Consider the following 14,073-nt stretch of genomic DNA (forward strand, 5'->3'; position numbering starts at 1 on the left):
CAGTGTCTGCAATCCTTTGTAACCCTCACTACATTTGCCTCTAGCAATCTAGCATTATAGACGATCATTTCTATTCAATCTATTTATTTTGATTTTTTTGTAGAATCGAACTGTTTTTCGGCATTTTATTAATACAATGACCTGTGCGCTACTGGTCCGCATCCCATGGGCGATCGATTACGGGTGCAAATAGGGAAACGGATGCGGTGCTGACGCCATTGAGAAGCTTTTATTGATGTTCTACTTGATCGTGTTTTTTGTTTTGTTTTACAAACTCCGATGCAGATACATATGCAGAAGAGCGTTTGCGGACTTACGGAAAAGCTGCCTTATCGCCAATTTTGGAGCAAACTGGATTGTTGTAATTGTATCGGTTAATCATTACGTAGTTCTGACGTATATTTTATCTTACAATAACAGTGTTAAAACTGTCCGGTATAAATACAAGTTTGAAGATAAGAAGTTGATATATTATGTTTTTATAAAACATATTGAAAAATACTTTTCCTTGTATAAATAATGCAAATAATCTGATTCTCGAAACACGTAAAGTACATTATATAAGGTCTTTTACCATTTGTAGGTGTTTGCGTAAAAATACTTTGTCAAAACTTGTGTCGGTGACCGGGTTCGACGTCTTCCTAACTGAGTTATTAGACTTACTCTAATCGGGTAACATAATTAAGCTATACACCTACCTCGGTAATATCACGTGATAACACCGACTAGCCAATCACGCATAAGGAATGAATTCTACCTGGTAGACATACCCAGTAAAAAACATTAATGGAAAAATACGAAATAACTGCTGAACTTAAATAAATTTTAAACTCTGTGGTACTTCAGTTAGTAAGTTTCAATGCATTGTACACATCGATGCCAAGTTTATGTCATTTTTCGACAATTTTCTTTTTTCCCGCTATTTTATCATCTGTGAGACAGCCCCTTTAACAATTATATTGCAATAATCAAGTTTTAAACAGCAATTGAAATAGTTTAAACAATTTGTATCTAAGTTAAGATGATATCATCGAACCTAATATTTGTCCTAAGATGCATTCAGATATTCCATTCTCCCTAACTAGTTGTCTTGGCATAGTTTAGGTATATACACTGCAAAAATGTACATACACTACTGTATGTTACCATGTTAAATATTTAACTGAAAGACAAGACCCCATATCCGCCTTTAACCCATTTGTATTAAAAACAAGAGTGGCAAACTATCAAAAGATACTCCAGTCGAAAGTATGGTTGACTGCTTTGCAGTTCGAGTAATGTAAGCGATGTAAGGGTCATAACTCTAAAGTGACTGAGGCGAAAGAAAACTGGTTATAAAACCTTGTCGATATAATCTACCCAAACACATATTGTCTAATTTTGGTAATTAAAAAAAAAGCTACAGAATTAATGCAAGAGTTACAGCACGGCCAATATTAAGTTGGTGTTAGTTAAGGGCTTTATGCCTTTTACTTTGAAGTGACTTGGGCGACATGATTGGTAAACTAAGACAGCCGAGGCAATCTGCTCTTCCAATTTTGCGCTCTAATGCCGAATTCTGGAAACGCCCGTGTACTTTACATTTTTAATGACATTCTTCAACCGCCAAAAAGACCTAGTTCATATAAATGGATGTCGTATTTCAGTAAATTTTGCCTTTGGCTGTACTACAATGGGTCATAATTCGAAAACAAATATATTTTAACACCATTGGTTGCAAGATCCAGCAATATGACCGCCAGAACTTTCCAAAGAACCGGCAATATTGCTTATACATGTCTAATATTGTTTTATGTATTGTCAAGGGTTAAGGTATAAGTCATAGGCCGGGTCGATCTGGTATGGAGGAAGAGGAAAACGTAACACAAACTTTGAATGAAAATAGAACATTTAATAATGCTATAAAAGCATTGTACGAAATATCTTAAAATGAAACGTAAGAGTAAATAGCATGTGTATAATAACATTTCCCGAAATATTTATCTGGGTGGACAATCCGCCACGAGTAGAATCCTCCGTCGCCACCCATATTGTTATTCATATTTCAAAATGTAACGGGCTCTTAGAAACAAATAATTAGTTAGTTAAGCAGCTGTTTTGGTCAAAACTGGTGGTTCACGAAAGTACGTCTCTGAAAGATATTGTTACTTATATGCTCCCAACTGATATATTAGAATGATACATGGACTAACTATTTGTTTACCAATGTATTGTAATGATTCAATGTAATCTATACACAATGACCAATCAAACTGTTTCTGCTGATGCGATTTAGATTGTTGGAATTTGGGACCGCATGATTCGGACACCGTCACTCGAGCCGGTTTTTTGCAGTTAATATCAGGACACTCACTCGTAAACCTGTGCCTTATCTATACGATTATGTCCTTAACGCAATTTATTATGAAACTGTTTATCTAAAAGCTTATGTCTGACATAAAGCGGCAGTGCCGACAAGATAACAAGATGATATTGCGTGTATAACCAGACGTTTGAAGGTTTTTACGAAATGATAAAGGTTAAGTATTGATCTGCTTTGTGGTAGGGAAAATTGCGTTTGTGTTTCATAAATGATGGGAATTCGTACAAAATTAAAAACTGTGGTAAGCATATTATTTTGAAATATTACAATTAAAGATGATTAATAATCTTGAAAAGCTTGTTAATTTCACTTCCGATTTTCAATTACATGAAGACAGTATACGTCGAAAAGAAAGGATTTTGTGCGAAATATTTATTCGCAGACGGGTGAGTCGATCTATTTACTGGTATTATGAACTATTTTGAAATATATTCCCCGAAAAAAGAAAGTCGCATATGTATTCACCTAAATGGGAACAGTTTACCTGTTTTCCACCATTCCACCAACCTCACTCCACCCCACCCCATTCCCCGCCCTCGCCCCCACCCCTCCCCCATCCCCCCAAAAAAGATCAAAAACTAAGAACATGAACAAATGTAATAATTGAAAATAAACAGACAAACTGTCACCTTTTCAATGTTTCAAGAATAAATTAATTTCATTTAAGTGTCATTTCTACTGCCTCTGGTGCTCCAAATATGGTTGTTTCTTCAATTGCACTGGCTTCACAGATGCCTTCTTTTTGAAATGATATATATGTCTGTTTTGTTCATGGTACATATCCTGCTTGATGCCCTGACCTGGGAAATATTTTACCATCACTCATGTATACAATTCTTTTTTGTTCGAACATTACTTTCTAAAATCAAATGTTAACATATAATTCGATTTCATGTTTAGATCGTCTGAAGCATAGAAACAAGATGGCGTGGGCTGGCCGCCCAACGTTATGTCTTGATGACGAAGTTCCGGGACGTAGAGGTTAGTTTCTAGTCTTTAGATGATAAAACTAGTGCAATAAACATTAATGTTATCAATTTGCAAATATAACTATTTAAAATTAAATGATTCTACTTGTCAAAAATGTTCAAAAGTTATATTATAGAGACATATGAAATGCTGCCCTCTCATCCCTAACTTGCTACCAAAAGAGTACTTATTTGGTTTGTCCCTGTAGTTTGGTATTTTAGAAATATTTTAATGCTTAAGTTATATTAAAGTCTGACTTTGAAATAGCTATCATAAGCCCGTCAACAGATGAGAGCTCTACATCACATTTTGTGGATAGAAAACACAGTGCAGTTTTCATGAAAGGCATTCCCGAAAGCGTTCACGAGGAATACATTGAAATGTTTTTCGAGAACGAGGTGAACTTTACAGGTGTAAAGGTTCGCTCTGTTTGTATAAACAGGGACGAGAGAACAGCTATAGTGACGTTTAAGGACAAGCAAGGTATATAAGTTTTTTATTTAAACGCCTACTGCAAGTCCGTACTTGCCTTTCTCAGGTTGTAATTTATCATTCCATTAACGGGATAGCTAAGGTTACGATCTTGCATGCCCTTTTATTCTTATTTTTGCAGCTGTTAATGTCGTTTTGGAAAAGGAATGTATCATTATGAAGCGCGCAAAGGTTCTTATAGAATCTTATAACACCGAGCGAAAAACTTTAGATGTAACACAAACCGTACACAATACGGAACTGCCAAGAGTTGTTCTGAAAGATTTGCCCGATGATGTAGACCAAGAGGATATAGAAATGGTGTTAAGTAGCACCAAACGTGTTGGAAATATAGAAGTGGTTAACATTGACTATAATGAGGAGGATTCCTTGGCTATTGTGACTCTTGGAAATCAGAAATGTAAGTTTTTGTCTGCCGCATGTTTATTTTTCGTTGTGTTTCGCCAAAAGTGTTTATTGATTGATTAAACATTTATAATTAATATTAATCAATGCAACTGTTCTATTGTGATAACTAGCCAAACAAAATGTCGGGGCTATCCCAATGTTTCCAAATGGCTGAAGGCTTAAGAACTCATGTTTAAAACATTTCTTTCTGACTCAAAATCATGAATACATTATGAATACGATATTGTTAAGAATTAAACTGCTATGTATATGACAGATTCTAATTTTTGAAAAATAATTAAGTATGAATGAATGTCCACTTGTTTCGTAATTTAAAGTGTTACAATTTGCCACATATGGTAAATAAATTTGTAACGAGTAGAACCACATAATCAAATATTTTTAGAGCGTAATAGCTCGAATGATGAAAACTATTAGTAAAGCAGATTAGGTCAATACCTCAATTAACCTTTGTGCCATGGTCAATTATATCTGTAGGCAATTATATACTGTTTTTTTCTGTCTGTCATTTTATAACATATTTTAAACCTACATGTCCTTTGATAACATAATAGAAATTGTTATGTCTCTTGATATATATCAAGCTTGCCTGTTTCTTGATAACAAAGTTCAAATATGTCTGACCTTTGATAACATATTTCAAGCTTTTCTGTCCATTGATTACATAATTTATATTAAAAGTGTCTGTTCTTTGTTTACATATTTCGAACCTGTCTGTTCTTTGATAATATATTTCGAACCAGCTTCTCCTTTAAAAACATATTTCAAAGTTTCCTATTCTTTAAAAACATGTGTTTAACCTGTATATTATTTGATAAAATATTTTAAACATGTCTGTACATAGTCTCGTTATAATTACAGATTTCAAACCTGTCCATCATGTGAGGACATATTTCAAACATGGATGTTCTATAACAACATATTTCAAAACTGTCTGTCCCATATTTCAAAATTGTCTGTCCTTGATTACATATTTCAAACTTGTACGTTCTTTGATATTATATTTCAAATTTGTATGTTCTTTGATAACATATGTTATACCTGACTGTCCTTTGATTATATATTTCGAACCTGGCTGACCGTACGCATACAAACAATACAGTTTTCTTAAGCAGTTTACATATCAAAATGTTTTCTATCATTTTATTTCATAGCACTGGGGACTCTTCTTGCAAAAAGCCCCTTGAGAATATTCGGGGAAAGTGTGCATGTCGTATTGCATGAGTCAATGAAACAGCCAAAGATTATTGTCACAGGATTACCTGAAAATGTGGATTATGAAGACGTCGAAATGTTTTTTGAAAATAGACGTCGATTTGGTGACACAAAACCCTTGGATATAGAGTTCAACGAAGGGGATCATTCGGCTATTTTAACATATGATACAGAATCTAGTAAGTTGTAATTCATTGTAATTTGTTTTGATGAAACTTTAAGTGATTTCAACGGTGGTAACAAAATACAGCAAAACAAAATTGAATTACGATAAAACGTGACGTTTTCGTATGATTTCTTAATGTTCATTCAAGCATTAGTTTTCTTTTAAAGGTAAATGTCACATTCAAATGGTAAAAAATGTTTCAGGTGCTTTATTTGTTGCCAATCGGAGTCCAATGAAATTTCACGGAAGCGAATTATTACTCAGAAAGCTGCCGATAGATGAAATAATGGGTTCAGACGAAATTATAGCTGATAATGGAATCGATAAAGCACAAACACAACTTCTTGTAGAAGATATTCCGGAAGATGTTGACAAAGAAATTCTAGAGATGTTCTTCGAATCAAGAAGATTCAAGTCCTGCGAGGTGATTGATGTTGATTTCGACGAGGAAGATAGAAACGCTCTCGTCCGATTTGCAAAACCAGAAGGTAATAAATATGTTGAATGTTTTCTTTTTTCTACCTTATAATATCTTCAGTATAATAGTCCGTACATTGTTCCTGTCGGGGTCAATTTCTACTGTGAAGGTTAATATTGCATACAGCTTGACAATTTGGTAAAATGCTGGGCTCTGATCAATACACATATTTTTAATCCCCCGCCACGGAGTGGGGAGGGGATTATAGGAATGCACTTCGTCCGTTTGTCAGTCTCTTTGTCCGTCCGTCCGTCTGGCTGTAACATTTTGTGTCCGGCTATAATTTGGTACAAATGTTGTACTCGTTAGGACGATGTGCAGTGACCTTCACCAGGTCCATAACCTAAAAGGTCAAGGACACACGAGACATTTAAAGGTCAGAGTACACTTGTTCGTGTTCGTGCTATAACTTACTTATGCATTAATGTATTACCATATTACTTGGTACAAATGTTGTCCTAATTAAGACGATGTGCAGTGACCTTTATCCGGGTCCATACCTCAAAGGTCAAGGTCACATGGGGCATTTAAAGGTCAGAGTACATATACTCATGTCCGCCCTATAACTTACTTATGCATTGATGAATTACCATATTACTTGGTACAAATGTTGTCCTTATTAAGACGATGTGCAGTGACCTAGATCCGGTGTCATACCTCAAAGGTCAAGGTCACATCTGACATTTAAAGGTCATAGTACAAATGCTTGTGTCCGTGCATTTTACATTTAGCAGTGTAGACATGTCAATTCTTACTGGATTTATTGACCTTATACATTTCATGTACTTTTAGCATTAGTTACTTAATTTGATCCAAGAACTCGAACCAATTGCAATTTGTGCCAGTAATCCATCATGAAGTTTCGGGTACATATTATGACAATGCTAAATAGAGGATAAGATATAAATGTTAAATAAACGTGTTAGACAAGTTGCACAGATTGATACTTAGCGCACTTTACCAAGCATTAGCATCATGTGCAAAAATTTTAATTTTTAAAACAAAACAATATACACAAATGTGATAATATATTTATAGCATGTGTTTTCTCTTCAAAAGCAGTAAAACAATGTTATGACGTCACCACAATATATATGTATCACTTTATCGAAAATACTTGCTATTTCATCGATTTTATAAATCAAGGACTCATTTTCCTTCTTTCTTTTAGCCAAAATAACCTTGACATTGATCTTACCTACACTTCACACAATATGAATAACTTTAACAAATATCCTTTTATAATATGTTCAAATATCCAAGAATATTTAGGTTACCGATCAAACAACTTACATTTCCTATATTCCCACCCTTGACAAGTAGTTGTATACAATTTTGGTAAGATTCGACGTACCAGTCAGGTTGCGAGAAAAACAAAATATACTAAAAAAACAACGGCGGGGATATAGTCGTCCTTTGGACAGCCTTGTGAAAGTATTAATGTAAACGATATGTTAAACGATGAACATTAGGGTAAAGTTAACTTTTGTTCTTCTAAAAACCGACACCAAAGGTGTGTCGGTCTACATGAAATGTGTTTGATGTTAACTGTGCTCCCAAAAGGGAAAACAATCGTTTCATTAACCAAGCCATCTATCTGTACTTCACAAACATCTCTCCCAATTACATGGCTAACATTCCAAAACCGCTTGAAGCCTTTTCAAATAATTTGAAAAATACCTAAATTCATTTTAAACCGACGCGCAAAGCGCGTTTTCCTGCCCGTCGTACTTAAATGGTTACGGCTGCACTTCGTACAACTTTGAGTTCGTCTTGCTAGATTGTTTTCACTACTCAACTTTTAATTGAGTTACAGATATTTTTGTTTTTGCATGTTTTTTTTTCATTCATTCCTTTTCTCCGATGAGCATTACACTGTTCTCATCGAACGTCTTGTTTTTGTTAGATGCACAAATGGTATTGGAATCGCTTCCACTTTGCATGAGAAACCAGGAACTTTCGGTTCAAATCTACGTACCAAAGCCACCAGATACAATCATGATAAAAGGGCCACCCGACATTGTTAATGCAAACTCTTTAGACATATTAGAGCTGTATTTTGACAACGAGAACAAATCTGGAGGCAGCGGTATCGTAGAAAGCAAAACTACATTTGACTCTAAAAACAACATTGCGTTTGTGACATTTAAAGAGGAAAAGGGTAAGTACATACAATATTTAAAAAAATAAGGAAATATTTCCCTCTTGCGCCTTAAGGCCTTTGGCATATATACATATGATGTCCGTCTTAATTTATTGAGATAATTTGAACATTCGAACAAAAACACTTGTCTCCTTTTTAGAAGCGTATTTAAGGTTCTTTCATCTGATTTTATTGGAACCAAACACAACGCAGTATAGTTTGCAGTAATTTAATACGTTTGCTCATTTCTTCAATTAGATAGTATTTAGAGTATGTACTCTGTTTTTTCATCAAAGTAGTATTGATCTGTATAGTTGCAGAGAGGGTTGTCTTGCGACAAAGACATTACCTTAGAAAGAGACGACTACATGTGACACTATTCAGGCCAACACGATCTACAAAATGTCAAAAGCTAACACGTTACACTCAAAAGAAATCGACTAAGACGATACGTGTCCGTGGGATGAGGAAGATTAGGACCAGGGAATTTGTGAACTTGTATTTTGAAAGCAAGAAGAGGGCTGGAGGTGGAGATATCGAATCGAGATACACAGATGAGGAGGACGATGATACAGTCTACATTACATTTAATGAGGAAAACGGTAATCGTATTCATTTTTTGTTTCTGAAATAAATATTTCTTTTTAAGAGAAACATCTTCTGTTCTTTTCATACTCTGTTATTCGCCAATGATAAGGTGATACTTATTCGCCTGTTTGAGTAATAGGATGTATGTGCTGGAATTTGCTTTCAGACGTAAGACATTATTGATCACATCAACAAATATAATCAAACTGTACTGAAATAGCATATGGCATTACAATTTTAACACACTGTTTTGACGCATACAAATTATAACCTTGACCAACATCAACAAGTTCTAGACAAACTTATGACATGTTCAATATTAATTATTAACTTTAACCTTTTTGGAACATTATGCAAAAAAACAGAATGTTTTACCGTCTCGTTTTAAAAAATAAGGGTTTGAAATTCCCAACCATCTATTTTACTCTTAACTGCATGTGAGAAAATCTTCGAAGAAGCTAAATATTTATGTAGAAATAATTTTTTATTTTTTTTAACACTGTATAAACTTCTGTAAATACTGCTACCTGAAAAAATAAAATAAAAATGTTTTTGGATCGAGTCGAACCGCTATCCTAAAACCCTCAAAATGGTTTGAGTCCTGTGCTCAACAACATACGCTTAAGCATTAAAATTTAAGAGTTTCAAGTGGAGGTTTTCGTAAGGGTGCTACCTTAACAAACTACTATCTTACAAATGGTAATAGGCATACTATAGCAGCGATTTCTACCATTATTTCTGGTATTTGGCCAAAAAACTTTGTCCACAATATTTGTTACTTTTTCAAGCAACTATCTCTTGAACAGGATTTTCATACTTAATTTCAAACATTTACTGAAAATGATTGCATTACGTATGAACATATTCACTATCTCAAAATGGCTAAAACTACCTTATCATTAATTCTCTATGATTGTTCCATTAACGGTCGTGTATGCTCAGTCTCACGCCGCTTAATGTTATTCTCATTAAATGATATATATTTTTGTATTCTACGACATGCATTTAACTTTAATCATATGACCAACTATTTGCAGCTGCTAAAGCTGTAGCAGACCGTGCACACCACACTGTGGATGGAGTTGTTCTAACGGTATCCCTATACTTTCCGTCCGTTCAAACAACGCCTTGTTACACGAACAAGATCCTAATCAAAGGGCTGAACGCAAAAATAACGGAGAGCCTACTTGGGCTATTTTTAGAAGCTAAAGCTAACTATACTCTTATAGATGGGAGTCTTACCTACCATGCTGTCCGTAATGATGTTGCTTTAGTTACAACAGAACAAGATATAGGTATGGTGCAAATAGGAATTATTTTGGTACTAGTAGCCATTGTGTTCATGTGCAATGTATAATTAAACATCTGCTCAATATGGTTGCCTTTTTAGCAGCATTACAGTTTTCTGCGTTTTTTGTGTTCTTCCTCCACAATACACTTTTGTTTTCCTTCGCGATCATTGAACATTTCTTAATTACTTTTTGAAATTTTTAGTACCACTCAAGCCGAGGGTATGGGGCTTGGTCAGTGTTGCCGTTTTCATTTAATGTTTAAGAGTTTTTTGTGAACGTCGTCCATTGTGACGGTTTTTTTTCTTTCAGGATCAATAAATATTGTTTTGTTCTAGGTTTTTTTTTTGTAATAGAATACCGCTTAAGCCACGGTGCATTGACAATGTTGCAATTTTATTTCCTTTCAAAAACAGTTTCTATTAAAGCGTTCAATCCTTGGAAATAATTTGTGCTCCTAATAAAGGATTTCATATATACTGCAAAACATTATTAGCATTTTTTTCCAGTGAATACTTCAAAGAAACAATGTTGCAAAATTGGTGCTAATATGATATTGCCAATTTTCTTGCCCTAATGGAATTGGCGAGATTGAATTAGAAAATACATTGTACATACTGCTTATTTGTTATTGTCAACTTTTAAGATAATGTTAGAAACAATTACGGTAATTAGTTTTGGTGTTTATATATTGCAATAAATATAACACACTGCAAACAGTCTTTTCTTAAAAATGTTAAGGTGAATGGTGATGCATTAAACTTAAGCCTTTAACTTATAAATTATGCCGTAACACTTCCCTTACTAGATTTTGAAACACTGAAACGGGTATGCAGAGATAAGCCAATGGAAGGCTCATACCTTGATGTCTCCTCTGTTCCGATGTCAAACTGCATCGTCGTGTTTAACATTCCTGACAATGTAACCAAAGACATGGTCGAGCTGTACTTTGAAAATAACAAGAGGAGCAATGGTGGACCAGTTAGCAAAGTTGGGATGTTCAAACCCCTAGGATTCTGTCTGGTCTATTTCGATGATTTTAAAAGTGATTATAAATTTATGTAGTTAATTATATTTAAAAAATACAAGCTTATGAATTGTTTGTATTTATCATTTTCCTTTAATGTCTCCGATACTTATTTTCATTATTTGTTGCAGCTGTTGGTTCTGTTTTAAGTAAAGAGCAGACATTGAGTAGCATTGTAGTCGAAGTGAAAAGATACCTTCCATGTATTGCAAGAGCAGAAGTGGACTCTGTTTATAGAAAACTTCGATTTTGTGATCCCATTGCGATGAATGTGAGTCCATTAAAAATGAGATTTATCAAGAGTTCTCAGTTGGCTACAGTATCGCTTGATGCGCAGATGAGCATGTGCTATGCAGCATTGGCCTGGTCAGAAGAAACCTCTTCAGTCGAAATATCATGTACATTGACGACTGAAGTGAAAAATTGTATTGCATTGGCATGTAATTGGAAGGAAGTTGCAGAACAGAAATTCAATGATTTTATGGACAAAATAACTGAACAGGACATGCCCGTTATACAAGAGCTCTGGGAGAAAGTCACACCAAAGCTCTCTGATGTTTCTCAAGAGAACCCAAAAGATGCTGCAGTATATTTGTCGAAGAAATATGGTAAAATTTCTATTGTTGGTGTGAAGCATGTTGCTGATCAGCTCATCAATAGCATTCGTGACGTCATAAAACTCGCTTCAGATGAGTTTGCGACAGAGAAACAGTGGACCAGAGAACATGTTACGGCATTACAACAAATACAAACACGGATGCTTCTTGCGGAAGAGTTTCCAACAAAAATGGAAGAAGTGTTTCCTGGTATTAAAGTTGAAATAAATCTTGGAAAGAACGAAATTATTATCAAAGGTAATCATGAAGATGTGAATACAGTGCTATTGAAAATGCATGAACTGAAGGATAAATTTTGTGCACAAGAATTTCAGGTCAATGATCGAGTGTTTTGCCTCTACGATATTAGCAATAAAACAGTCAAGGAGTACATCTTGAAAAAATTGAAAAACATTTGCGTAGTTGCAGTGTGGGAAAAAACTGAAAAGAAACTGCTTGTGATGTCTGCAAGTAAGCAAACACTAGCTACTGCTGCGAGAGTTGTTTTCGAATCTGTGTTGAGTAAAACTATTTTATTGTCCGAGGCAAATATTTCTTTATTACTGAGCCACACTTGGAAGGAAAAACGGGAAGAGTTAAAAAACAAATATAAAGAAAAGCTTGTTTTTGACACGACTGATTTTGGCAAACTTGTTATTGGGACCACAGATGATATTACTAATGAAGTCGAAAGCGCTATTCAGTCATTTCTAAGGGCTCATTCCATTTTCAAGGACAAGATCAGAGTTCCACACGACGTGTATCAGTTGTTTATACGCCATCATGTGCAAGATTTTCAAAGAATTGCAAGTTCTTTGCAGTCAGAGAATGTTCGTATATTTTTAAAAGATGATGCACATGAGTTTGAAATATCTGGTTCAAAAGTTGGAATGGGGCAGGCAAAGACTCAAGTTGAAGCACTTTTGAGAAAGGTAAACAAGAAGCAGCACACATGCATAAAACCAGGCCTTAGAAAATATTTGCAAACTGAGAAGGGAAGTGAAATTATGCAATCTGTAGAATCAGCGTTTCCATGTGTTATATCCATGAATGAAGACGATGATGACATGGGAAGTGACAAAATTTGTGTGATTGCAAGCTGCACTGGTTACGAAAATCGAAGAATGTTTGCTGCCGTTGGTGATATGTCAGAATTAAACGTCGAGGTTATTGTTAACCCTTCTAATGACAAAATAGGTCTTTCTGGAGGACTTGGAAACGTGATAAAAATGAAAGGTATGTTATCAAAAGATGTGTTTTTTTGCGTATCAAGATAAAAATGAGTTATATTAATTGTATATGAAAAATAACTGGCATAGATTTTTTTAAGAATACAGTTTTATCATGCATGTATAATACTGCAACAAAACCTTTACAGGAGGACTAGCGCTTGAACGCCCTTGCAAAGGTTACATGAAAAACAACGGCCAACTGAGTGAGGGAGAGGTTTTTGTATCCCCGGCAGGAAATCTGAAAGCAAAGCATATTATTCATGTGGTGGGTCCGACTTGGAATGACGGTATTCACCAAGAGGATGAAAAACTGACAGAGGTGGTTTTCGAGGCAATGAAACAGGCGTCTATTAAAAACATTAAATCTCTTGCCATGCCTGCTATAAGTTGTGGTGTTTATGGGTCAGTATCAAAATATATATTTATATATATTAATTTATTTTTTTCGGTCCCTATTGAGTTATTGCTTAGGTATTTCACTGACAACGCCATGGCGGTTTAAGTAGCATTTTCCTACGAATCATAATTGTACATATAAACAGAAAATAGGTCAACGTTTTGGTCCGTGTAATTTTAATTGTGTTAACTATATACATGTAATTCAACCAGTGTTATATTTATTGCGATTCCTTTTAGATTTCCTGTAAAGAAAGCGACAGGCATTATTGTAGCGGCCGTCAAGAACTTTTTCCGGGAGGAACAAGATAGCTCTTTGACAGAGATCTACCTGTGTGATATGAAGTATGGCACAGTTGATGCTTTTACTGAAGCTTTACAGAAGGAATGGGGTGCTCAAAACGTGAAAAAACATGCATGCCAAACACAACAACGGAAACCTGGTAATTTCCATTAATTTAGTCGTAGAAAAAGTAGCCTACAGATTGTTGGTCGTTTTCGTATCATTCAGTAAACTTCAACTTCAACAAAATACTGGTGCTAAAGAATAGAAAAAAGTGGTATTGGCTTGATCGTTTCGTTTTTTAAATAACATTCTAGGTAATCACGCTATATAAAGTTGTTTATTTTAGTTATTATATCTCATGAAAAGAAAATATGTGTGTGAGTACTTAGGAGTGAGCGATTTTGTTAGTTGGTCAGTCGTTCGGTC

At 34.8% G+C, this 14,073-nt stretch overlaps 1 protein-coding gene across 1 annotated transcript; it reads left to right on the plus strand.

Annotated features, from left to right (window-relative positions):
- Nucleotides 1-2,831: 2,831 nt before the first annotated feature.
- On the plus strand, nucleotides 2,832-13,818 carry LOC128210687 (protein mono-ADP-ribosyltransferase PARP14-like). Its single transcript, XM_052915039.1, has 12 exons — nucleotides 2,832-2,958; nucleotides 3,263-3,343; nucleotides 3,620-3,814; nucleotides 3,945-4,223; nucleotides 5,816-6,100; nucleotides 8,132-8,251; nucleotides 8,548-8,835; nucleotides 9,859-10,116; nucleotides 10,919-11,128; nucleotides 11,269-12,969; nucleotides 13,112-13,367; nucleotides 13,602-13,818. Exons 1-12 carry the CDS (start codon nucleotides 2,832-2,834, stop codon nucleotides 13,816-13,818), a joined length of 4,017 nt encoding a protein of 1,338 aa, XP_052770999.1.
- Nucleotides 13,819-14,073: the final 255 nt, after the last annotated feature.

The sequence above is a fragment of the Mya arenaria genome, chromosome 12 (assembly GCF_026914265.1).
Source record: "Mya arenaria isolate MELC-2E11 chromosome 12, ASM2691426v1".
NCBI classification, from domain to species: domain Eukaryota; kingdom Metazoa; phylum Mollusca; class Bivalvia; order Myida; family Myidae; genus Mya; species Mya arenaria.

What these genes read in the sequence shown, in the direction of transcription:
- LOC128210687 (XM_052915039.1), top strand. Translation starts at nt 2,832, where the DNA reads ATGGGAACAGTTTACCTGTTTTCCACCATTCCACCAACCTCACTCCAC. An exon ending in TACATTTAATGAGGAAAACG is followed by an intron (nt 8,836 to 9,858) that starts GTAATCGTATTC and finishes AACTATTTGCAG; the next exon opens with CTGCTAAAGCTGTAGCAGAC. An exon ending in GTTCAAACCCCTAGGATTCT is followed by an intron (nt 11,129 to 11,268) that starts GTCTGGTCTATT and finishes TATTTGTTGCAG; the next exon opens with CTGTTGGTTCTGTTTTAAGT.